Source organism: Anolis carolinensis, chromosome 6, assembly GCF_035594765.1.
Source record: "Anolis carolinensis isolate JA03-04 chromosome 6, rAnoCar3.1.pri, whole genome shotgun sequence".
Classification (NCBI taxonomy): domain Eukaryota; kingdom Metazoa; phylum Chordata; class Lepidosauria; order Squamata; family Dactyloidae; genus Anolis; species Anolis carolinensis.
The window spans coordinates 53062958-53080426 of NC_085846.1; the positions used below are offsets into that span (position 1 = coordinate 53062958).

General features: G+C 41.4%; 1 protein-coding gene across 1 annotated transcript in view; it reads left to right on the plus strand.

The window, feature by feature from the left end:
- The first annotated feature begins 375 nt into the window (after positions 1 to 375).
- lancl2 (LanC like glutathione S-transferase 2) overlaps positions 376 to 17469 on the plus strand; it is a 37083-nt gene continuing 19989 nt past the window's right edge. Inside the window, exons 1-2 of the mRNA XM_062983803.1 lie at positions 376 to 937; positions 9986 to 10103. Of these exons, the coding sequence (XP_062839873.1) occupies positions 755 to 937; positions 9986 to 10103 (301 nt within the window). The 5' untranslated portion in view covers positions 376 to 754. The remainder of the gene's footprint in view (positions 938 to 9985; positions 10104 to 17469) is intronic.

Sequence of the window (17469 nt, forward strand, 5' to 3'; positions counted from 1 at the left end):
AGCACCAAAATATCATGATATATTGAAAACATTGACTACAAAAATGGCTTGGATAATCCAGAAACTTGGATAAACGAGTGTTGGATAAGTGAGACTCTACTGTACCTGTGAAGAATCTTTGCATAAAGATGGTAAATTCCGGGCCTTGTTGAGACCTCGTTCCAGATCAGGAGGCACTGGCCTGAGGTGGGAAAAGTGTCAACCCCTCCCGAATTTTTTTTTTTTCTGGCTACAGGCCTGGAAGGCAGTGCGAGGGCTCTTCTGAGGTTTGAGGCGCGTGGATTTGCAGGTGTGAGCGAGGGGCGCGCGCCTGGCCCTGGAGGCCCCGCCCCCGGCCAAGGCCCCGCCCTCTCCTCCCCTCCCCTCCCCTCCCCCTTCGCGTCGCGCGCGGTCCTGGCGCCGCAGTCCGTCCGGGCGCTGAAGGGCTCGGAGGCGGCGAGGGGCCTGGCGCTGTCGCTTCCTCCTCGCTCTGCGATGCCTCCGCCGGCCTGGAGGGCTTGGCTGCCTCGCCCTGGGCGGGAGCTGCTAGTCTACTGCCTCATCTTCGGCGTCTCCTTCCCGCTGCTGGTGCTGCTGGTGGCGGTCTGAGATGCGAGGCGAGGCGGGCGGCGATGAGGAGGCAGAAGGGCCGGAGAGGCGGGCTCGGGGCTGAGCTAAGGCGCAACAGCTGGCGCGCTTTTCCCGCCCGGGCAAAGAAGGGTGTCCTGTCCTGCTCGCCGTCGGCCGGAAGGAAGTAAGGGGCCCGAGGCGCGAGATGGGAGAAGGGATGTCTAAGAGGCTGAAGATGCAACTGGGCGGCGAGGCGGAGATGGAGGAGCGGGCCTTCAGCAACCCCTTCCCCGACTACCATGGAGCAGGGGCCGCCGCCAGCACCGTGCCGCCCTCCCCCACCGACCCTGAGGGCGAGGAGCGCCTCCCCTTCGAGGCCGACGGCAAGGTGAGCAGGAGAGGCAGGACAGGAGACAGAGGTGGGCGCCGCCATGACGAGCCCCTCCCCGGCTTATCGAGGCAACGGGGCGGGGGGCGAGGGCGTGCCGGCAAGACATACACCTCTTCGCCTTCAGGGCCCTCCCACACAGCCATATCAAGGCAGAAAATCCCACAATACAGAAGAGTCTCATCCGAGACTCGCTTATCCAAGGTTCTGGATTATCCAAGCCATTTTTGTAGTCAATGTTTTCAATATACAGTAGAGTCTCACTTATCCAAGGTTCTGGATTATCCAAGGCATTTTTGTAGTCAATGTCTTCAATATATCATGATATTTTGGTGCTCAATTCGTAAATACAGTAATTACAACACAACATGACTGCGTATTGAACTACTTTTTCTGTCAAATTTGTTGTATAACATGATGTTTTGGTGCTTAATTTGTAAAATCATAACCTAATTTGATGTTTAATAGGCTTTTCCTTAATCCCTCCTTATTATCCAAGATATTCGCTTATCCAAGGTTCTGCCGACCCATTTAGCTTGGATAAGTGAGACACTACTGTATCTGCTTTGAACTGGGTTATCTGAGTCCACACTGCCATATATGCCAGTTCAAAGCAGATAATGTGGAACTTTATTTGGCTGTGTGAAAGCGGTCTGAGGGCCCTTCCATACAGCCCTATATCCCAGAATATCAAGGCAAAAAAAAATCCCACATTATTTTAGTGTGGACTCAGATAACCCAGTTCAAAGCAGATATTGTGGGATTGTCTGCCTTGATATTCTGGGATTTAGGGATGTGTGGAAGGGCCTTAAGTCAGGCCCTAGCCATCAAAAAAATTCAGGAGGGGTTGAAACTCCCCCCCCAAGATGATTTTTTAGGCAAGTGTCTCCTGAACTGGCAGGAGACCTCAACAATGCCCTGAAATTATCACCATTGTGCAAAGGTTCTTAACAGGTACAATAGAGTCTCACGTATCCAACATAAACTTATCCAACATTAACCTCTGGTGGCCTAGGGGATAAAAGCCTTGTGACTTGAAGGTTGGGTTGCTGACCTGAAGGCTGCCAGGTTCGAATCCCACCTGGGGAGAGCGCGGATGAGCTCCCGCTATCAGCTCCAGCTCCATGCGGGGACATGAGAGAAGCCTCCCACAAGGATGGTAAAACATAAAAACATCCGGGCATCCCCTGGGCAACGTCCTTGCAGACGGCCAATTCTCTCACTCCAGAAGCAACTCCAGTTGCTCCTGACACGAAAAAAAAATCCAACATAAACGGGCCGGCAGAAGCTTGGATAAGCGAATATCTTGGATAATAAGGAGGGATTAAGGAAAAGCCTATTAAACATCAAATTAGGTTATGATTTTACAAATTAAGCACCAAAACATCATGTTATACAACAAATTTGACAGAAAAGTAGTTCAATACACAGTAATGCTATGTAGTAATTACTGTATTTACGAATTTAGCACCAAAATATCACGATGTATTGAAAACATTGACTACAAAAATGTGTTGGATAATCCAGAATGTTGGATAACTGAGTGTTGGATAAGTGAGACTCTACTGTAACAGTTCCTGAATCATTGCTCCATCTTTAAGCCACTTCTTGTCGGCCACAAAGGACAATAGTTTCCACAATTGGCAGAAGTTTTTTTCTGTTTTCTTCTGCTTTTTTATTTTCTTTATCATTAAGATGTTTTCCGCTGTGGATTAGCAGGAAGTTTTCAGCCAACCACAGTTGTTCTTTTTATGTCTATTGAAAACTTCTATTGCTACCAGTGTTAAAATACAAAATGTGGTTACCAGTGTTAAAAAAAAAACCCTCTAAAATCAGGATAGTAAATTAAAAACAACACTAAAAAAACAGGGGAATTCCAAACAAGAAACAATCAGGGCTAGCTACCACCTCCCAACAAAGGATTCCTCCCAAGAAGGAAACAGCCAGGCTTTAAAGCTGCAAATGCTAACCAAGGTGACCAATTGCAACATTCACACCTGTCTCAAACAAACAAGAGTTTTTTCTCCCACCTGGACTTTCCACCAATATATAAATGCCACTTGCCTAGTTTCCAACAGACCTCACAACCTCTGAGATGCCTGCCATAGATGTGGGCAGAATGTCAGGAGAGAATGCTTTTGGAAAGTGGCCATACAGCCCGGAAAACTCACAGCGGCCTAGTGATTCCAGCCATGAAAGCCTTCAACAACCAAGCTTCTATTGCATTTTTCCATCACACAAATGGTTTAACAACCAATGCACCAAGCTTCTGATGACTTTTACCCCAACTTCTCTTAACACCACACCATGCTTACAGAGTACACCAATATAGATGAAATGAGTAGACCAACCAGGGAAATCTGCTGAACCCTTTGAGTTGGAAACTTAGGTGCCTCTTCTTATCCACAGAAAATACATATCCTAGCAATGGAGTCCATGGATTTTGCACTAATTCAGCTTTCACTTGGTCATCCGAAACAGTCTTGTTCATATAAAGTCCAATGGCACAGCTTCTTCTCTTTCTTCTATTCCATTGTTTCCTTAGCAGGGCTTGGATTAGATGAACCAGTAGTAGACACTTCAATTTCCTCAGCTTTCACCTGTAATCCAGGTCAAATCCTCCCCCCCCCCCCCAGTCCTGTGTCTTAGGCATCTCCTTCCAGCTACCACATTTTGGCAGCTTCCATTATGGCTGCTTCCACTATGTCAGTTAATGCTTCTATTGTAGTGTAAATTGGTAGAAAGATAGGTAATAATAGTGTGAATAATCAAAATTTGGTTGCAATAGTGCTTGCAGTTCTTGAGGAACTCTAGTTTTTGCTTCTCACTTACTTGGTTTGGTTAACAAGTGAAATTCATGAATAAACCAGGAGTTTTTTTACCTGAACATTTTTGGGGGTGGTTTAAACCCCTAAATTGCCCCCTTGGCTATGGGCTTGCAGAAGGGCGTGCTGGTAAGACATACATCTCTTCCCTCTCAGAGCCCGTCCACACAGCCATATAACCCAGAATATCAAGGCAAAAAATCCCATAATATGTCCTTTGAACTGGGTTATCCGAATTCACACCACCATATATTCCATGTCAAAGCAGAAAACGTGGGATTTTATTCAGCTGTGTGGCAAGAGCCTCTGTTGCTCTCTTACTCTTCTTCAGACCCGTGTGTGTTCCTCTAAGGGTGCAAAGGCTGTTGCTCACCGACCCGTGGCCTGAGGGAACTCTCGGCCTCCACAGTGTTTGGCTTTGGGGGAGAGTGAAAAGGGGAACTCTCAGCTGTCTGCAGGCCTGCACTCAGATCGGCCTTGAAGCCCTGTGGAGCAGCCATAGGCAAACTTTGGCCCTCCAGGAATGGTGGGAGTTGAAGTTCAAAACCCCTGGAGGGCCGACATTTTATTTATGTATTTATTTATATCCTGCTTTATCTCTCCATGCGGAGACTCAAAGCGGCTCACAATCCAAAAGTCCTAATTTCCAAGATACAATAATAAAACAGTATATCATTATATATTAATCAGTTATTTTATTTCATGTCAAAAGCCTTGCCTAAATAAACAAGTATAAAACTGATAAAGTAGAGGGAACACAAGTGACTAAATAATTTTAGACCAAAAACGGGCAACAGCGACCACATTGTATATAGCTTAAATAGTTCTTCCTCTGTGTGCAAGGCAGGGCATTGTGGCCAAGCATACAGATGCAGACTTGTTTGTTCTGCTCTGCAGTCGCACAAGGTGTATTCTTTAGGCAGTTCTATTTATTCAGGTTGTCTTTTGATCTCCCAACACCAGGTCTTCTAGATAGGCCCTATATCCCAGGATCTGATCCCAGGTCTTCTGCATTAAACTGGATTATATGAGCCCCCACTGCCAGATAATCTGAGATAAACAGAAAACCTGAGATTAGATCCTGGGATATAGGGCCTGTCTGGAAGGGCTCTGAGTCTGTTCAGGAACTTACAGGTTGTTCATTCTTAGTTTGCCCCTGGAAGCAGACCCTCATAGGGACAAACCATTTGGGATGTCCTGTTTTAGCTGCCTAGTGGGATACTCTTGCTGGTGCTGAAGGAACATTAAGAGGAATTGTGGTTCTTATTAAACTTTTCCTTGATTTAAGTCTATTGGGAGAAGGCTGATAGTCATACAGTAGGTAGTTTTCACAGTGTTCAACCTTATTTCTCTCACCCTTGGCAGCAACTTCCCATTGCACATGGGGAGGGGCAGTGCCAGCTAGCTTATAGACACTATCAACAAGTGTAGGTTTGAGACATCTTGTGATTTTTCTACATGTTTCGTTCAGTGCTGTATTGACTTGCTTCCTATGAGCACACTTGTGGCAAACAGTAGTTGAGTAAGACAAGGCCAGGGCTGATGTTCTTATTAATTTTGAGTCTGCACCCCATGCACTATCAGTACGTTTCTGCAGGGTGATATATTTTCAATAGTGTTATATTTAATGTATCAATAGTATTATATTTAATATATTAGTATTATTATATTACAAAATAATCATTATATATTATTACATTGTATTGTTATTAGTATTATATTGTATTACATTATAATATTATTAATTTTCTATGGTTATATAATATATTTGAACGGCACAATCTTAGTATTATATATTATTATATTGTACTATACCACTATACTGCAATATTATTAGTAATATTACATGTAATATATAATATACAATGATATCATTATATATTATATTATTATATTGTGCTATATTATTATACCACTATGTATATAATACACCGCCAGTATATTATGCTATTAGTATTATATAATAGTAGTATTACAGTTTTATATATTGTAATACATTAGTTTTCCCAGGCCTGCCTTGGAGACTCACAGAGGAGATGCAGCTTCAGTAGGAGAGGGAGGCTGTTTCCTCTACACTGCAGAATCCAACCACTTAGATATCCCATTCGCCATCCTGGCTCAATGCTAAGGAGTTTTTGCTTGTAAGAAATCACTAGGGTAACAACATTTGTAAAATGTTCTCTCCCTCCTTTGAATTATTATTATATTTATTTATATCCCACTTTATCTCCCCCTAAGGGGACTTGACATAAAAGCCTTAGCATAACCATGCATATACAGTAGAGTCTCTCTTATCCAACATAAACAGGCCGGCAGAACGTTGGATAAGCGAATATGTTGGCTAATAAGGAGGGATTAAGGAAAAGCCTATTAAACATCAAATTACGTTATGTTTTTACAAATTAAGCAAAAAATATCATGTTTTACAACAGAAAAAGCAGTTCAATACATGATAATGTTATGTAATAATTATTGTATTTACAAATTTAGCACCAAAACTTTGCAATGTATTGAAAAATTGACTACAAAAACATTGACTACTAAAAGGCAAACTGCGTTGGATAATCCAGATCGTTGGATAAGCTGATGTTGGATAAGCGAGACTCTACTGTATTATGCTATACAAATAATATAATATATTGTATGTACATATGACTTGTAAGCTGCCTTGAGTCCCCTCAAGAAGGGCAGGATATAAATGATGCTAATAAATAAATAAATAAGCATTTAAAAATATACAAATTTCCGAACATTAAAACAGGATTAAATATAACCAGTATTAAAAAATTCTCAGTTAAAAATCATTCAAACACACTCAAAGTTAAAAACCACAGTATCCCCTGAATTGATTCTAAGCATCTTCATCTTTAAAAGCCTGCCTGAATAAAAAGGTTCTAGCCTGTCCAGCAGGGAGGGGGCCATCCTGGTTTTCCTGGGCAGGAAGTTCCAGAGTCATGGGGCAGCCACCGAGAAGGAAGGCTGGACTCTCTCTCGTCCCCACCAATCGAGCTTGAGATGGAGGCGGAACCGAGAGAAGGGCATCCTGAAAATCTTGGGGCCCAGGCAGGTTTGTACAAAGGGCTGCAGTCAACCAAATAGCCTGAACCACCTCCAAGATATCTCCCATCTCCAAGATACCTCATTATACATAAACATGTAAATAGAGGTGTTCCAGAAAAATAAAAAGATCCAAAACACACATGGTTCCAAGCATTTTGGATAAGGGGTGTTCAAACTACAAGAATTCTGTTCTCAAACCATCCCTCATCAAATGCTTAAAAGGGAGGGACATGCTTGTGTTGCTGGGCATCCTCATTATGGTTTAATAGGAGGAAACGGACACTTATTCCAAACCGAATGAGCAAATGGATGCCTGGCATTTTCTTTTTCTGTCCCTTCCCTGTCTGTCAACCTATCCTGGATTTTGACAGCCCCCATCTCGCAAAGTGAAGGTCATGTTATGATGTGTCACTGTCCTAAATTGTTACGAATGAGAAATTATGTTCTTTGCTTTATTTCAAGCTATTTCCTTGGCTTACCACATGGATAGAGTAACATCAGCACAGAACCCAATATTTTGACAGACATAATTAAGTACTAATATTATGACAGACAACTGTGGAACACAGTCAAGAGCTGTCTTCAAACCTCTATGTGTGGGTTGTGAGAGGGAATTAAGAAATGACTTGAGCTGTTGATATTAACTGCTAATGGGTTGTTTGTATGTTCCCTGACATATTTGGGGATTGTATTATACACTTCATGTAATTAAGGTTTATTTTAACCTTATTTTATTGGGAGCAGTTGAAGGCAAATGATAAAAATGGCAACGCTTCACCAGTTAGTAGAAATAGTTAATTAGGACATCTTCAGATGATTTAGTGGTGTTCAATGGCACAGGGGCTACTTGAGTATTGCTGATGCCATCTATTTGTGGTAAAGGCACTTACAATTTATGGTATAGGATGATTTAAATGATGCAAATGATTCTGTGTAACCCTTTATAGGCTGTGTGACAAAGAAAAATAATTGTATATGGAGCAAGATAAAGATGTCATTGATCAGGAGATGAGATCAAGGATTGTACATATCACTATACAGGCTTCATTTTTTGCATTTGTATGATACTTAGGATATATGTGGCAACTGAAGGTAGATAGATAACCGGATATGCAGATAGTTATGTAATGTTGTCTCATTCTATCTTTAAAATGAGTCTACAGAGAGGATTAATCTGAAAGATTAATCTGATCATCTACTGAACTGCATAACTGCATAGCTCGCAACACCCACCACAGTGGTTCTTCAGCCTAGCATAGTCAGAACTGTCTAGAATACAACAGAGATGAATAAGTCTCTAATTTTGCAGTAAAGCATAGCACAAACTTATGAATCATTTAATCACTCTTTGATAATAGCAATAAGTGCCTGTTCACCCATTCTGTTACTTTATCTTTGTGTTCAGAGATGCAGCATGGATGGTTAAGAGCTTATTGTAATCCATTTTGGTTCTATAATACGTATCTAGAAAATAATTTGTTCTGCTTTGCTTTTTCAATGTTGAAACAATGGATAGATTATGAATGAGTGAATAAATCACCATGACCAAATGCCCTTTACACCAATTTCTATTTAACAAAATTGCAGATGACTTAATCCATCAAGTACATGGTTTATATAATGGTTAGGATGGAAATTTCCAGAATCATGTTACTGGGCAAAAGTAAAAACCGGGGGAAGGGGGTTTCTATTCACTTGATAGAACTTTTAAAAGAAATGAAAATCGTCTATAGCAATTATAAAATACATATATGGAAATGGAAATGCTACAGTAAGTGTAAATGGTATGAATTTCAAACAGTTCCCAATATCTAGAGGAATCTGAGAAGGGTGCCCACTTTCTCCTATTCCTTTTGCTTCAGCAATAGAACTATTAGCAGAATTAATAAGGAAAAATATTGAAATTCAAGGAATAAAAATTAAAAATACTGAATATAAATTTATATACAGATACTATTTTATTATTTTTTGTCAAATCCAGAAAAAAGCTTAGGACAGCTGCTTCTATTGTTGTTGTTTTATTTAATAATTATTTGATAATAATTTAATAATAAGATTTTTGGAAAAGTTTCAGATATATACAGGACCCAAAATAAATTACTATAAATAAAAAATATTAACTATAAGCATGTCCAAGGAAGAACAGATCTAAAGAGATCTTGGTAGCTTTCACTGAAGTAAGACCAAGCAGGCTAAGTGAGGCTTGAATAGAACTGTTTTTTAGAGGAAAGTTTATTCCAACAAGCTACGTCTTCTGCTACCAGAAGACTTCACTTGTGTTATGATGTGAGCATCGTCAGGGAACTATCCGCACTTGATACGGCTTTGAAAATGGAATAGAAATGCTTATGAAAGTTAAATACCAGTATATTTGCTGGCAATATATTTAATAGGAAGGGAGAAGACCAGAAGAAAACAATTTAAACAACTCTGATAGGGGTAAAATTAAAGTTTCAAAGCAGACATATAGAATGGGAATGGATGCCACTGAGTGCGATATGTACTTGATCACAGCCTAATCAGCCAGGATGCATTTCCAGGCCTCACACTGCTTCCTCTCTTCTGGTTCTAAAGCTGTTGAAGATTGTGTTGGAAGTATTGCCTGAAATCCTGTTCTCCCATGGTTTGTCCAGCTGGTTCTTTTTATTGATATCCTGTTCCTGTGCTTTCCTCAGTCTCTTTCTTTTGAATTTTCCACTCCCTTCTGGAATTTTCGCACCCACCCAACAAATATACTCCTCTTACGGCAGCTCTTGGCAATAGAAAGCATTGTGTTCCATCCCTGAAAGCCAGGGAGGGGGCTACATTTTCATATTTCATAAACTGAACATATGTCTCTCAGTTCACACAATTGTGAATGTGTTCATTTCACTCAGTTACAGCTGTACATTTGATTAGGATTTAAGAGGATTCCTATACTTGTTACAAATTAGCAGTGAGCAGATTTATGAAGATTCACATATTTTTAATGTTATATAGAGTGTGAACACATGTACAATGGCTTGCATTGACATCCTTAACATGTAATATCAATAAACTATATCCTACATTTGATTTCTACCCATTGTTACATGACTTGCAGTGTGTTTGCTCTTGGTCTCTTGCATGCTCTCATTCATTCCCTTTCTCTTAATCTTCTAAAATTTCTCATTATTCTCTCTAGATAAGCCCATATTTCAACAGGAAGGTCACAGCAAAAATTAAAGACCTTCTGCAGCAAATGGAAGAAGGGTTAAAGACATCAGATCCTCACGACTGCTCTACATATACCGGCTGGACAGGTAAGAATTATTTGACAATAACAGTATGTAACAAAATTTGTAAAATGTTGTGCTCCTGGTTTGAAGGTTTTGTTCCTGTTTAATTGGGAAGTACTTACTTTGAAAGTAGTTGTTATACTCCAGAAACTTTATTTTTTGTGGCTGCCACAATCAGTGTTGAATTGGTTGAGACTCGAAACAGCGAGGTGCAAAAAGCTAACCGTGAAGTAGCGAGGGAACACTGTACATAGTATAATTAAGGAGATGGAATGCTTCAGTCCTTGGAGATGATTCACTTTTTTATCATGAAGTGTTGGATTCTCGATTCAGGCCTAGTTATGACTGATATTACAATGCATCAAACTTTTATGCTACTTTTTGGGAAGCCATGCTAATGTTAAGGCTTGCAGTCCAACAACACTTGGAGTCCTTCTAATTACTTTCCTTGTATTAAATGGATATCTAGTTGTTATTGTGTGTCCTGAAGTCATTTCTGATATATGACGACCTGAAGGTGAACCTTTCATACCAGCCAAGTAATCAAATATTAATTCCAAAATTAGCTAGATGAATAAACCTACATAGTATCTTCAAAATGATTGTGGATATAATGTTGTACATAGAGTGAAAAGAGCCCAGAATACAAATTCGTGCTTTCAACTACAGAGGCAGAAGAGAAAGAAATTGAAGGGATTCTCCACTGAAGTCCAGGAGGAAATTGATGACACACTAAAAGAATTGGAATTCAAAAGATAGAAATAGATGCTTAATTTTGTAGAGGCAACAGTTTATCCACCACAAACACAGCATTCAGACAACCAAAGAGACAACTGTATATACAGTAGAGTCTCGATTATCCCACTTAAACTGGCAGGCAGATTGCCGGATAATCGAAACTGTCGGATAATAGGGAGGGTGGCAGAAGAAGAAGCCTCTTCCCCTGTTGCTGGGGAAGAGGCTCCTCTCCTCATCTTCTTCTGAGGGAGAAGAGGAGGGGGATTGCGAGGAACAGCGGCAGGGCACCTTCCAAGGCTTGCTTGTTCTCCTCCTCATCCTCTTCTTCCGAGGCAGAAGAGGAGGGGGATTGCGAGAAACAGCAGTGGGGCACCTTCCAAGCCTCACTTGTCTTCCTCCTCCTCTTTTTCCAAAAGAGAAGAGGAGGGGGATTGCAAGGAACAGTGGCGGGGCACCTTCCAAGCCTCGCTTGTCCTCCTCCTCCTCTTCTTCTGAGGGAGAAGAGGAGGGGGATCACGAGGAACAGTGGCGGGGCACCTTCCAAGCCGTGCTTGTCTTCTTCCTCCTCTCCCTCCAGAGCCAGCCTGCCGGAGGAAGAGGACAAGTGAGGCTTGGAAGGTGTCCTGCCGCTGTTCCTCGCGATCCCCCTCTTCTCCCTCAGCAGGCTGGCTCTAGAGGGAGAGAAGGAAGAGGACAAGCGGAGGGGCAGTGTCGCCGCTGATCCTTTGCTTCTCACCCTCCCTCGCTACTTGGCTCACTCACCGGGCTGGGTCCCGACAGCAAGGGCAGAACCAGGACCCAGTCCGGTGAGTGACTGAATGAGCAAGAGTGAGGGTGGGCAGCAAAGGCCCTCACTCACTTACCAGGCCAGTCCCGACAGCAATGATGGCAATGGCAGCAGACCCAGGACCCAGCCTGGTGAGTGAGCAAGAGAGCAGGTGAAAATGGCTGCCGCCACCTTTGCTGCGCTGGCCTGGGAGGGGATGAGCGGAACTCTACTATATATGCATAATGTGATAACCAATATAGAAATTTGAAGGAGGAAATGGAGAAACATAATTCTCTCCGAGAAAAAAAGACTCGGAGCAGCATATGGCACAAACCATGAAATGCTACTATTAAAAATAGAGTATACCTAAAGAAGAACATTAAATCAATCATTGTGCAAATATATAATCAGAAGAATATTCCTGTAAAAGTTGAAAAAAACTGCAATGTAAAAAATGGATTTGTACTATTAAACTTAACAGACCAGTACCCAAAGGAATTCTGGACAAAAGCCAGGAACATTGTCTGTGAAGAGTGAGAGAAAAGGATGCCATCCTCAGTCAAAAAGAAAGAAAAGCCTCCCTGGACAATAACTGAAACTCTTTAAACAGTTTTGTCATACCACACTAACAAAAAAAGGTGGCAGAAATAGAGTAAGAACACTGAAAGCAACTATTTAGGGTCTTGTTTGCAAGGGCAAGGAGAACTACAATAGTAGTCAATGCAGAGATAGAAGATGACAAAAATGTAAAACATGAGACTCCTTCCAGAAATTTTGAGTAATGAAAGGAGAAGCTTAAGCTGAGAGTGGAGATGCAGTACAACAAACAGAAGAATACACCACATAATACATGATGGAAAATAGACAAGACTCTCAAGTATAAAAGTATATAATTGAATACTGAATTTAGGATGTTCTAGGCCAGGGGTCCCCAAACCAAGGCCCGGGGTCCACATGCGGCCCACGGAAGCCATTTATCTAGCCCCCGCAGCAGTGGCGGCTCCCTCCTCCTCTGTTGAGGAAGGCACGTGTGGTGCGCATGCCTTTCCCGTCTCCTCCCTCACCTGGTGCACGCCTTCCTAAGCTTTACTTGTTTATAATGGTATTTTAATTATTTAATTAATACTTATTAAGGGGCGCTTTGCCAGTGCTTTTGGTGCACAAAGCCAAAGGGGGGTTAGACTAAATGGTCTAAGGGGTCTTTTCCAATCCTCTTTATTATTATCAGTATTATTGACACAAAGACACAGTATAACACAGCAAATGAGATATATATATGCTGGATTTTGTATCATAAAATCACAAGTTGAACACTTCCTCAGCGTTTAGGACTGTGTGATGTATAATGATGATGATTATGATGATTAACAACATTGAGGCTGGGTGGCCATCTGTCAGGGGTGATTTTTTTGTGCTTTTGGTGCACAAAGGAAGAAGGGTTGGACTAAATGGCCCAAGGGGTCTCTTCCAACCCTCTTTATTATTATTATTATTATTATTATTATTATTGACACAACGACATTGTATGACACAGCAAACAAGATAGATTTGCTGGATTTCGTATCACAAAATCACAAGTCGAACACTTCCAAGTGTCTAGGATTGTGTGATGTATTTTCGGATGATGCGCGCAGATCCCAGTAGGGTGGCCTTTTGCAGTTGGCAGATCGTAATTTTGTCAATGTCTATTGTTTCCAAATGCCGGTTGAGATCTTTTGGCATGGCACCCAATGTGCCGATCACCACCGGGACTGCCTGTACTGGTTTCTGCCAGAGTCTTTGAATTTCAATCTTGAGGTCCTGATAGCGGTTGAGTTTTTCCTGTTGTTTTTCATCAATGCGACTGTCACCTGGTATGGCGACATCAATGATCCAAACCTTTTTCTTTTCCACAACTGTGAGGTCTTGTGTTTGTGTTCTAGAACTATGTCAGTCTGGATTCGGAAGTCCCACAGTATCTTTGCGTGTTCATTTTCCACGACCTTTGCAGGTTTGTGATCCCACCAATTCTTTACTGCTGGGAGGTAGTACTTGAGGCATAAGTTCCAGTGAATCATTTGGGCCACATAGTTGTGCCTCTGTAGTCTGTCTGTGCGATTTTCTTACAGCAGCTGAGGATATGATCAATGGTTTTGTCGGTTTCCTTGCACAGTCTGCATTTTGGGTCATCAGCTGATTTTTTATCTTGGCCTTAATTGCATTTGTTCTGATGGCTTGCTTCTGAGCTGCAAGGATCAGGCCTTCTGTCTCCTTCTTCAGTGTCCCATTCGTGAGCCATAGCCAGGTCTTCTCCTTATCAGCTTTTCCTTCAATTTTGTCAAGGAACTTTCCATGCAATGTTTTGTTGTGCCAGCTGTCAGCTCTAGTTTGTAGTGCGGTCTTCTTCTTATTATTATTATCATTATTATTATTATTAACATTGAGGCTGGGTGGCCATCTGTCAGGGGTGCTTTGCTTGTGCTTTTGGTGCACAAAGGTAGAAGGGGGTTGGACTAAATGGCCCAAGGGTTCTCTTCCAACCCTCTTTATTATTTTTATTATGATTATGATTAACATTGAGGCTGTATTTCTTCCCGTTTTGTTTTTTTACTTCAAAATAAGAGATGTGCAGTGTGCATAGGAATTTGTTTATAGTTTGTTTGTTTTTCAAGTATAGTCCAGCCCACCAACGGTCTGAGGGACCATGAACTGGCCGCCTGCTTTAAAAGTTTGGGGACCCCTGTTCTAGGCCATCATATTTCTGATTTCTGTGCTGAAAGCTGGGCAAAGAAAAAAGCTTATAGAAAGAAAATCAACTCCTTTGAAATGTGCTAGTGGAGAGTTCTGTGGATATCATGGGCTACTAGAAAAACAAATGCACGAATCCTCGAGGAAATCAATCCTGAGCTCTTCTCTAAAAGCCAAAGTGACTAAACTTGAGACTGTTTTGAAACTATTATACTTAGGACATACCATATGAAGATATGAGTCATCAAAAAAGACAATAATCCATGGTATGGTTGAAGAAATAAAGAGGGAGATTGATGGACTCAATCTTGGAAACCATGACCCCCAGTTTGGAAGACCTGAGAGGGGCTGTTAGTAACAAGGTGACTTAGCGTTCTGTTGTTCTTAAGATCACTGTAAATTGAAATTGACTTGATAGCAATTGATAACATCAGTCTAGCATAAGTGCAGTGGTACATAATGTGGACATGGTTTGAAGCAAAAATATATATTTTTCAGATTTATGTATTTCATCATGTTTAATTTATGCTTCATCTGGAAAAAGCAGCTTGAAATAAAAGCTCAATTCCAATCATTAGGATTGCAAATTAAAATGCATGAATTATACAAAGGGAGGGGAGCAGAGAAAAGGAAAACAAGAAACGCAGGCATCACTGTGTATCCAGTGTTCTGGAGACAAGAGTTTTTGTTGTTGTTCTTTGCAATGACTTGCTAGGGTAGAAACAGTTCTGGGAGAGGACGGCCCTGTTTCCCTCCCTCATTCCCTGTAACCTGGTGCAATGGCTGTGGCTGGGTGACAGTTGCAGGAGAGAAGTACCGCATTTGGCATCTCAACAGAGTTAGTGGAGATATAAAACATGTTTGGGCTTTATGGTTTTCAGATTTCACATTAATCCCTTTAAAAAGTAGAAGTCTTAAATAAGATGGCCTACATTCAGTGATTAAAGAGCAGTATTTTTGTACTTGTTCCTTATTGTAAGAATTTGATGTGTTCTCAACAGATGGCTCTGTAGGAGAGGTGACAAAATTGTGGTATTTGTGCTTGGCTTATTTAATAGAATCTAAAAATGGGGACAGCTTTCCGGTGTTGAAGTGTGTGTGTGTGTGTGTGTGTGTGTGTGTGTGTGTAAATAGCTGCATCTTGCTTGCTGTTTCTTTGGAAAGAAAATGGAACAAAGTTTTGCTGCCAAAATTGAAGAATTTATTACTAACTCACTCTTGTCAAAAGGGGAGTAAAACAAATTAACCTTTCACATGGAGTATCAAGAGGAATGGATGAGTAATATTAATCCCTTGGCTTTCTTCGGTAATGCATGCACACAGATCTAAAAAAAATATGAAGGTATATTATTTGAATGTATGTTAAGCGTATAAGTATTCACGTATACTTTAAGATTTCCTCACATTTTTGAAGAAGGAAAGGAGAATGATAGAAACATCAAAATCCAGAATGCACTACAGTATGTTTCTTCTTTTGCTGTTCAAGCTGCTTGGTACCACAGAAGGACAAGGACCCTGCCTCAAGGACTTTCAGTTTTCCCAAACCCCTCAATTGCAAGATATCTGGGATAGTTCCAAAATCCCATCTTTCCCCCAGATTGTGCCAGGAGGTGCTCATTGAATCAAATCACCCCTCTAAACCTATTTAAGACACCACCCTAAGCCAATTTCCTGTCTTTTCCATGCCAGTTTAGGTTGGGGGGGGGCACAAATGAAGAGTGGGGTTTCCAACCTTGAAGTGACCAGCAGTCCTTACACTGTACAAGGAGGTGGCAGGATGGATCAACAAGTACCAAAAGAAAGGAGAAAGAGGACAACACAGTCCTGTAATGTCAGGGCCACGAGACCAGGCTCTTTCTGTGAAAGCCAGCAAAATGATTTCCTTCCAGATCTGATTTGCTCCAGTGAAGGGGAAATACATTTTTAGCATATTGATGTGGTTCATGCCCTTTATCAGCTCAGAAATGTAGTTGAGGTATAATGTAGCCAATGCTGCATTTCTTTTTCCTCTGATTTCACTGGATCAATGCTTGAGTCACCCACCCACTTTCTAGCAAGTAGAACTAGGACTAGATTCTCCAGTCCATTTTGAGATTGAGTGGCAGCTGCCTAAATTAGGAAATTAGATGCATAATTACAATATAATAGATCTCAGTAGCGCAAGTCAGTAGCATGATTGATAAGAGAGTACATTCCGAATTGTTTTTCAGCAGTGTTAGCATATAAGCATCCCAGCAATTTGTATTATCTTTGGCAGTGCTGAAGTAAAAATGTGGTATGTGTGGTTTCTACCTCATGGTCCTCCAGCAGGAATATTCTGGAATTACAGCTTCATCTTTGGGAAGTTTGTCTCCTTGCCCTGAGATTTTTTTTTTTGGGGGGGGGGAGGAGGATAGAATTTGGGAGTATAGTAAATACTCCCAAATATAGTAAATATAGTAAAATGTCTCCTTTTGTAGTTTGCAGATATGTGTTTTAACAGTTCTGACTTTATAACTACAATGCGTACAGCTGCTGATATGGATTTAAAGTAATGATGAAAACAGTATAATTCTCCTTATTGGCTAATGGGGTCAGAGATACAGAGAAAATGAGAAACAGCATTTCTCCTTCATGGTCTCTGCTGAAATCAGCACATGTGATAGTTGATGCACCTGTGCAGCAATTAACTGGAAACTTCAGGAAAACTATAGGCTTGTGGCTGTGGCCCCGCCCACCATCCACAGGAGGCAATATAGGCCATGGAAGGGGCTGCAGCCTCAGTTCCCTTTTTCCAGTGGCCTTTGCAGCAGTGTTAAGAAACCTCTCTTCACTCAAAAAAAAAAAAAACTAACTTGGATACGACTTGGACCTTTTAAAGGATTTTGCTGACCTTCTCCTATCCTGACTTGGACTGTCTATTGACTACTCTTTCGTCTGACCCTGGTCTGTACAGTGGCTTTGTTTTTTTCTGAAAAAAATGTGTGTCCTGTGGGGGGGACTCTACTCGATGAAGATGAGCACATTATGTGCATTCTTTTCTGGGGGAGACACATTCAATGCATTCTTGTTCTTCCTGTAAGGCGCTAACGCCACAAGCAAGGAAGAACCGAGAAAAGCGGCTCAAAGCCTTTCTATATGAAAAGGCCCTCCTCCCTGACACGGTTGCTAAGCGAA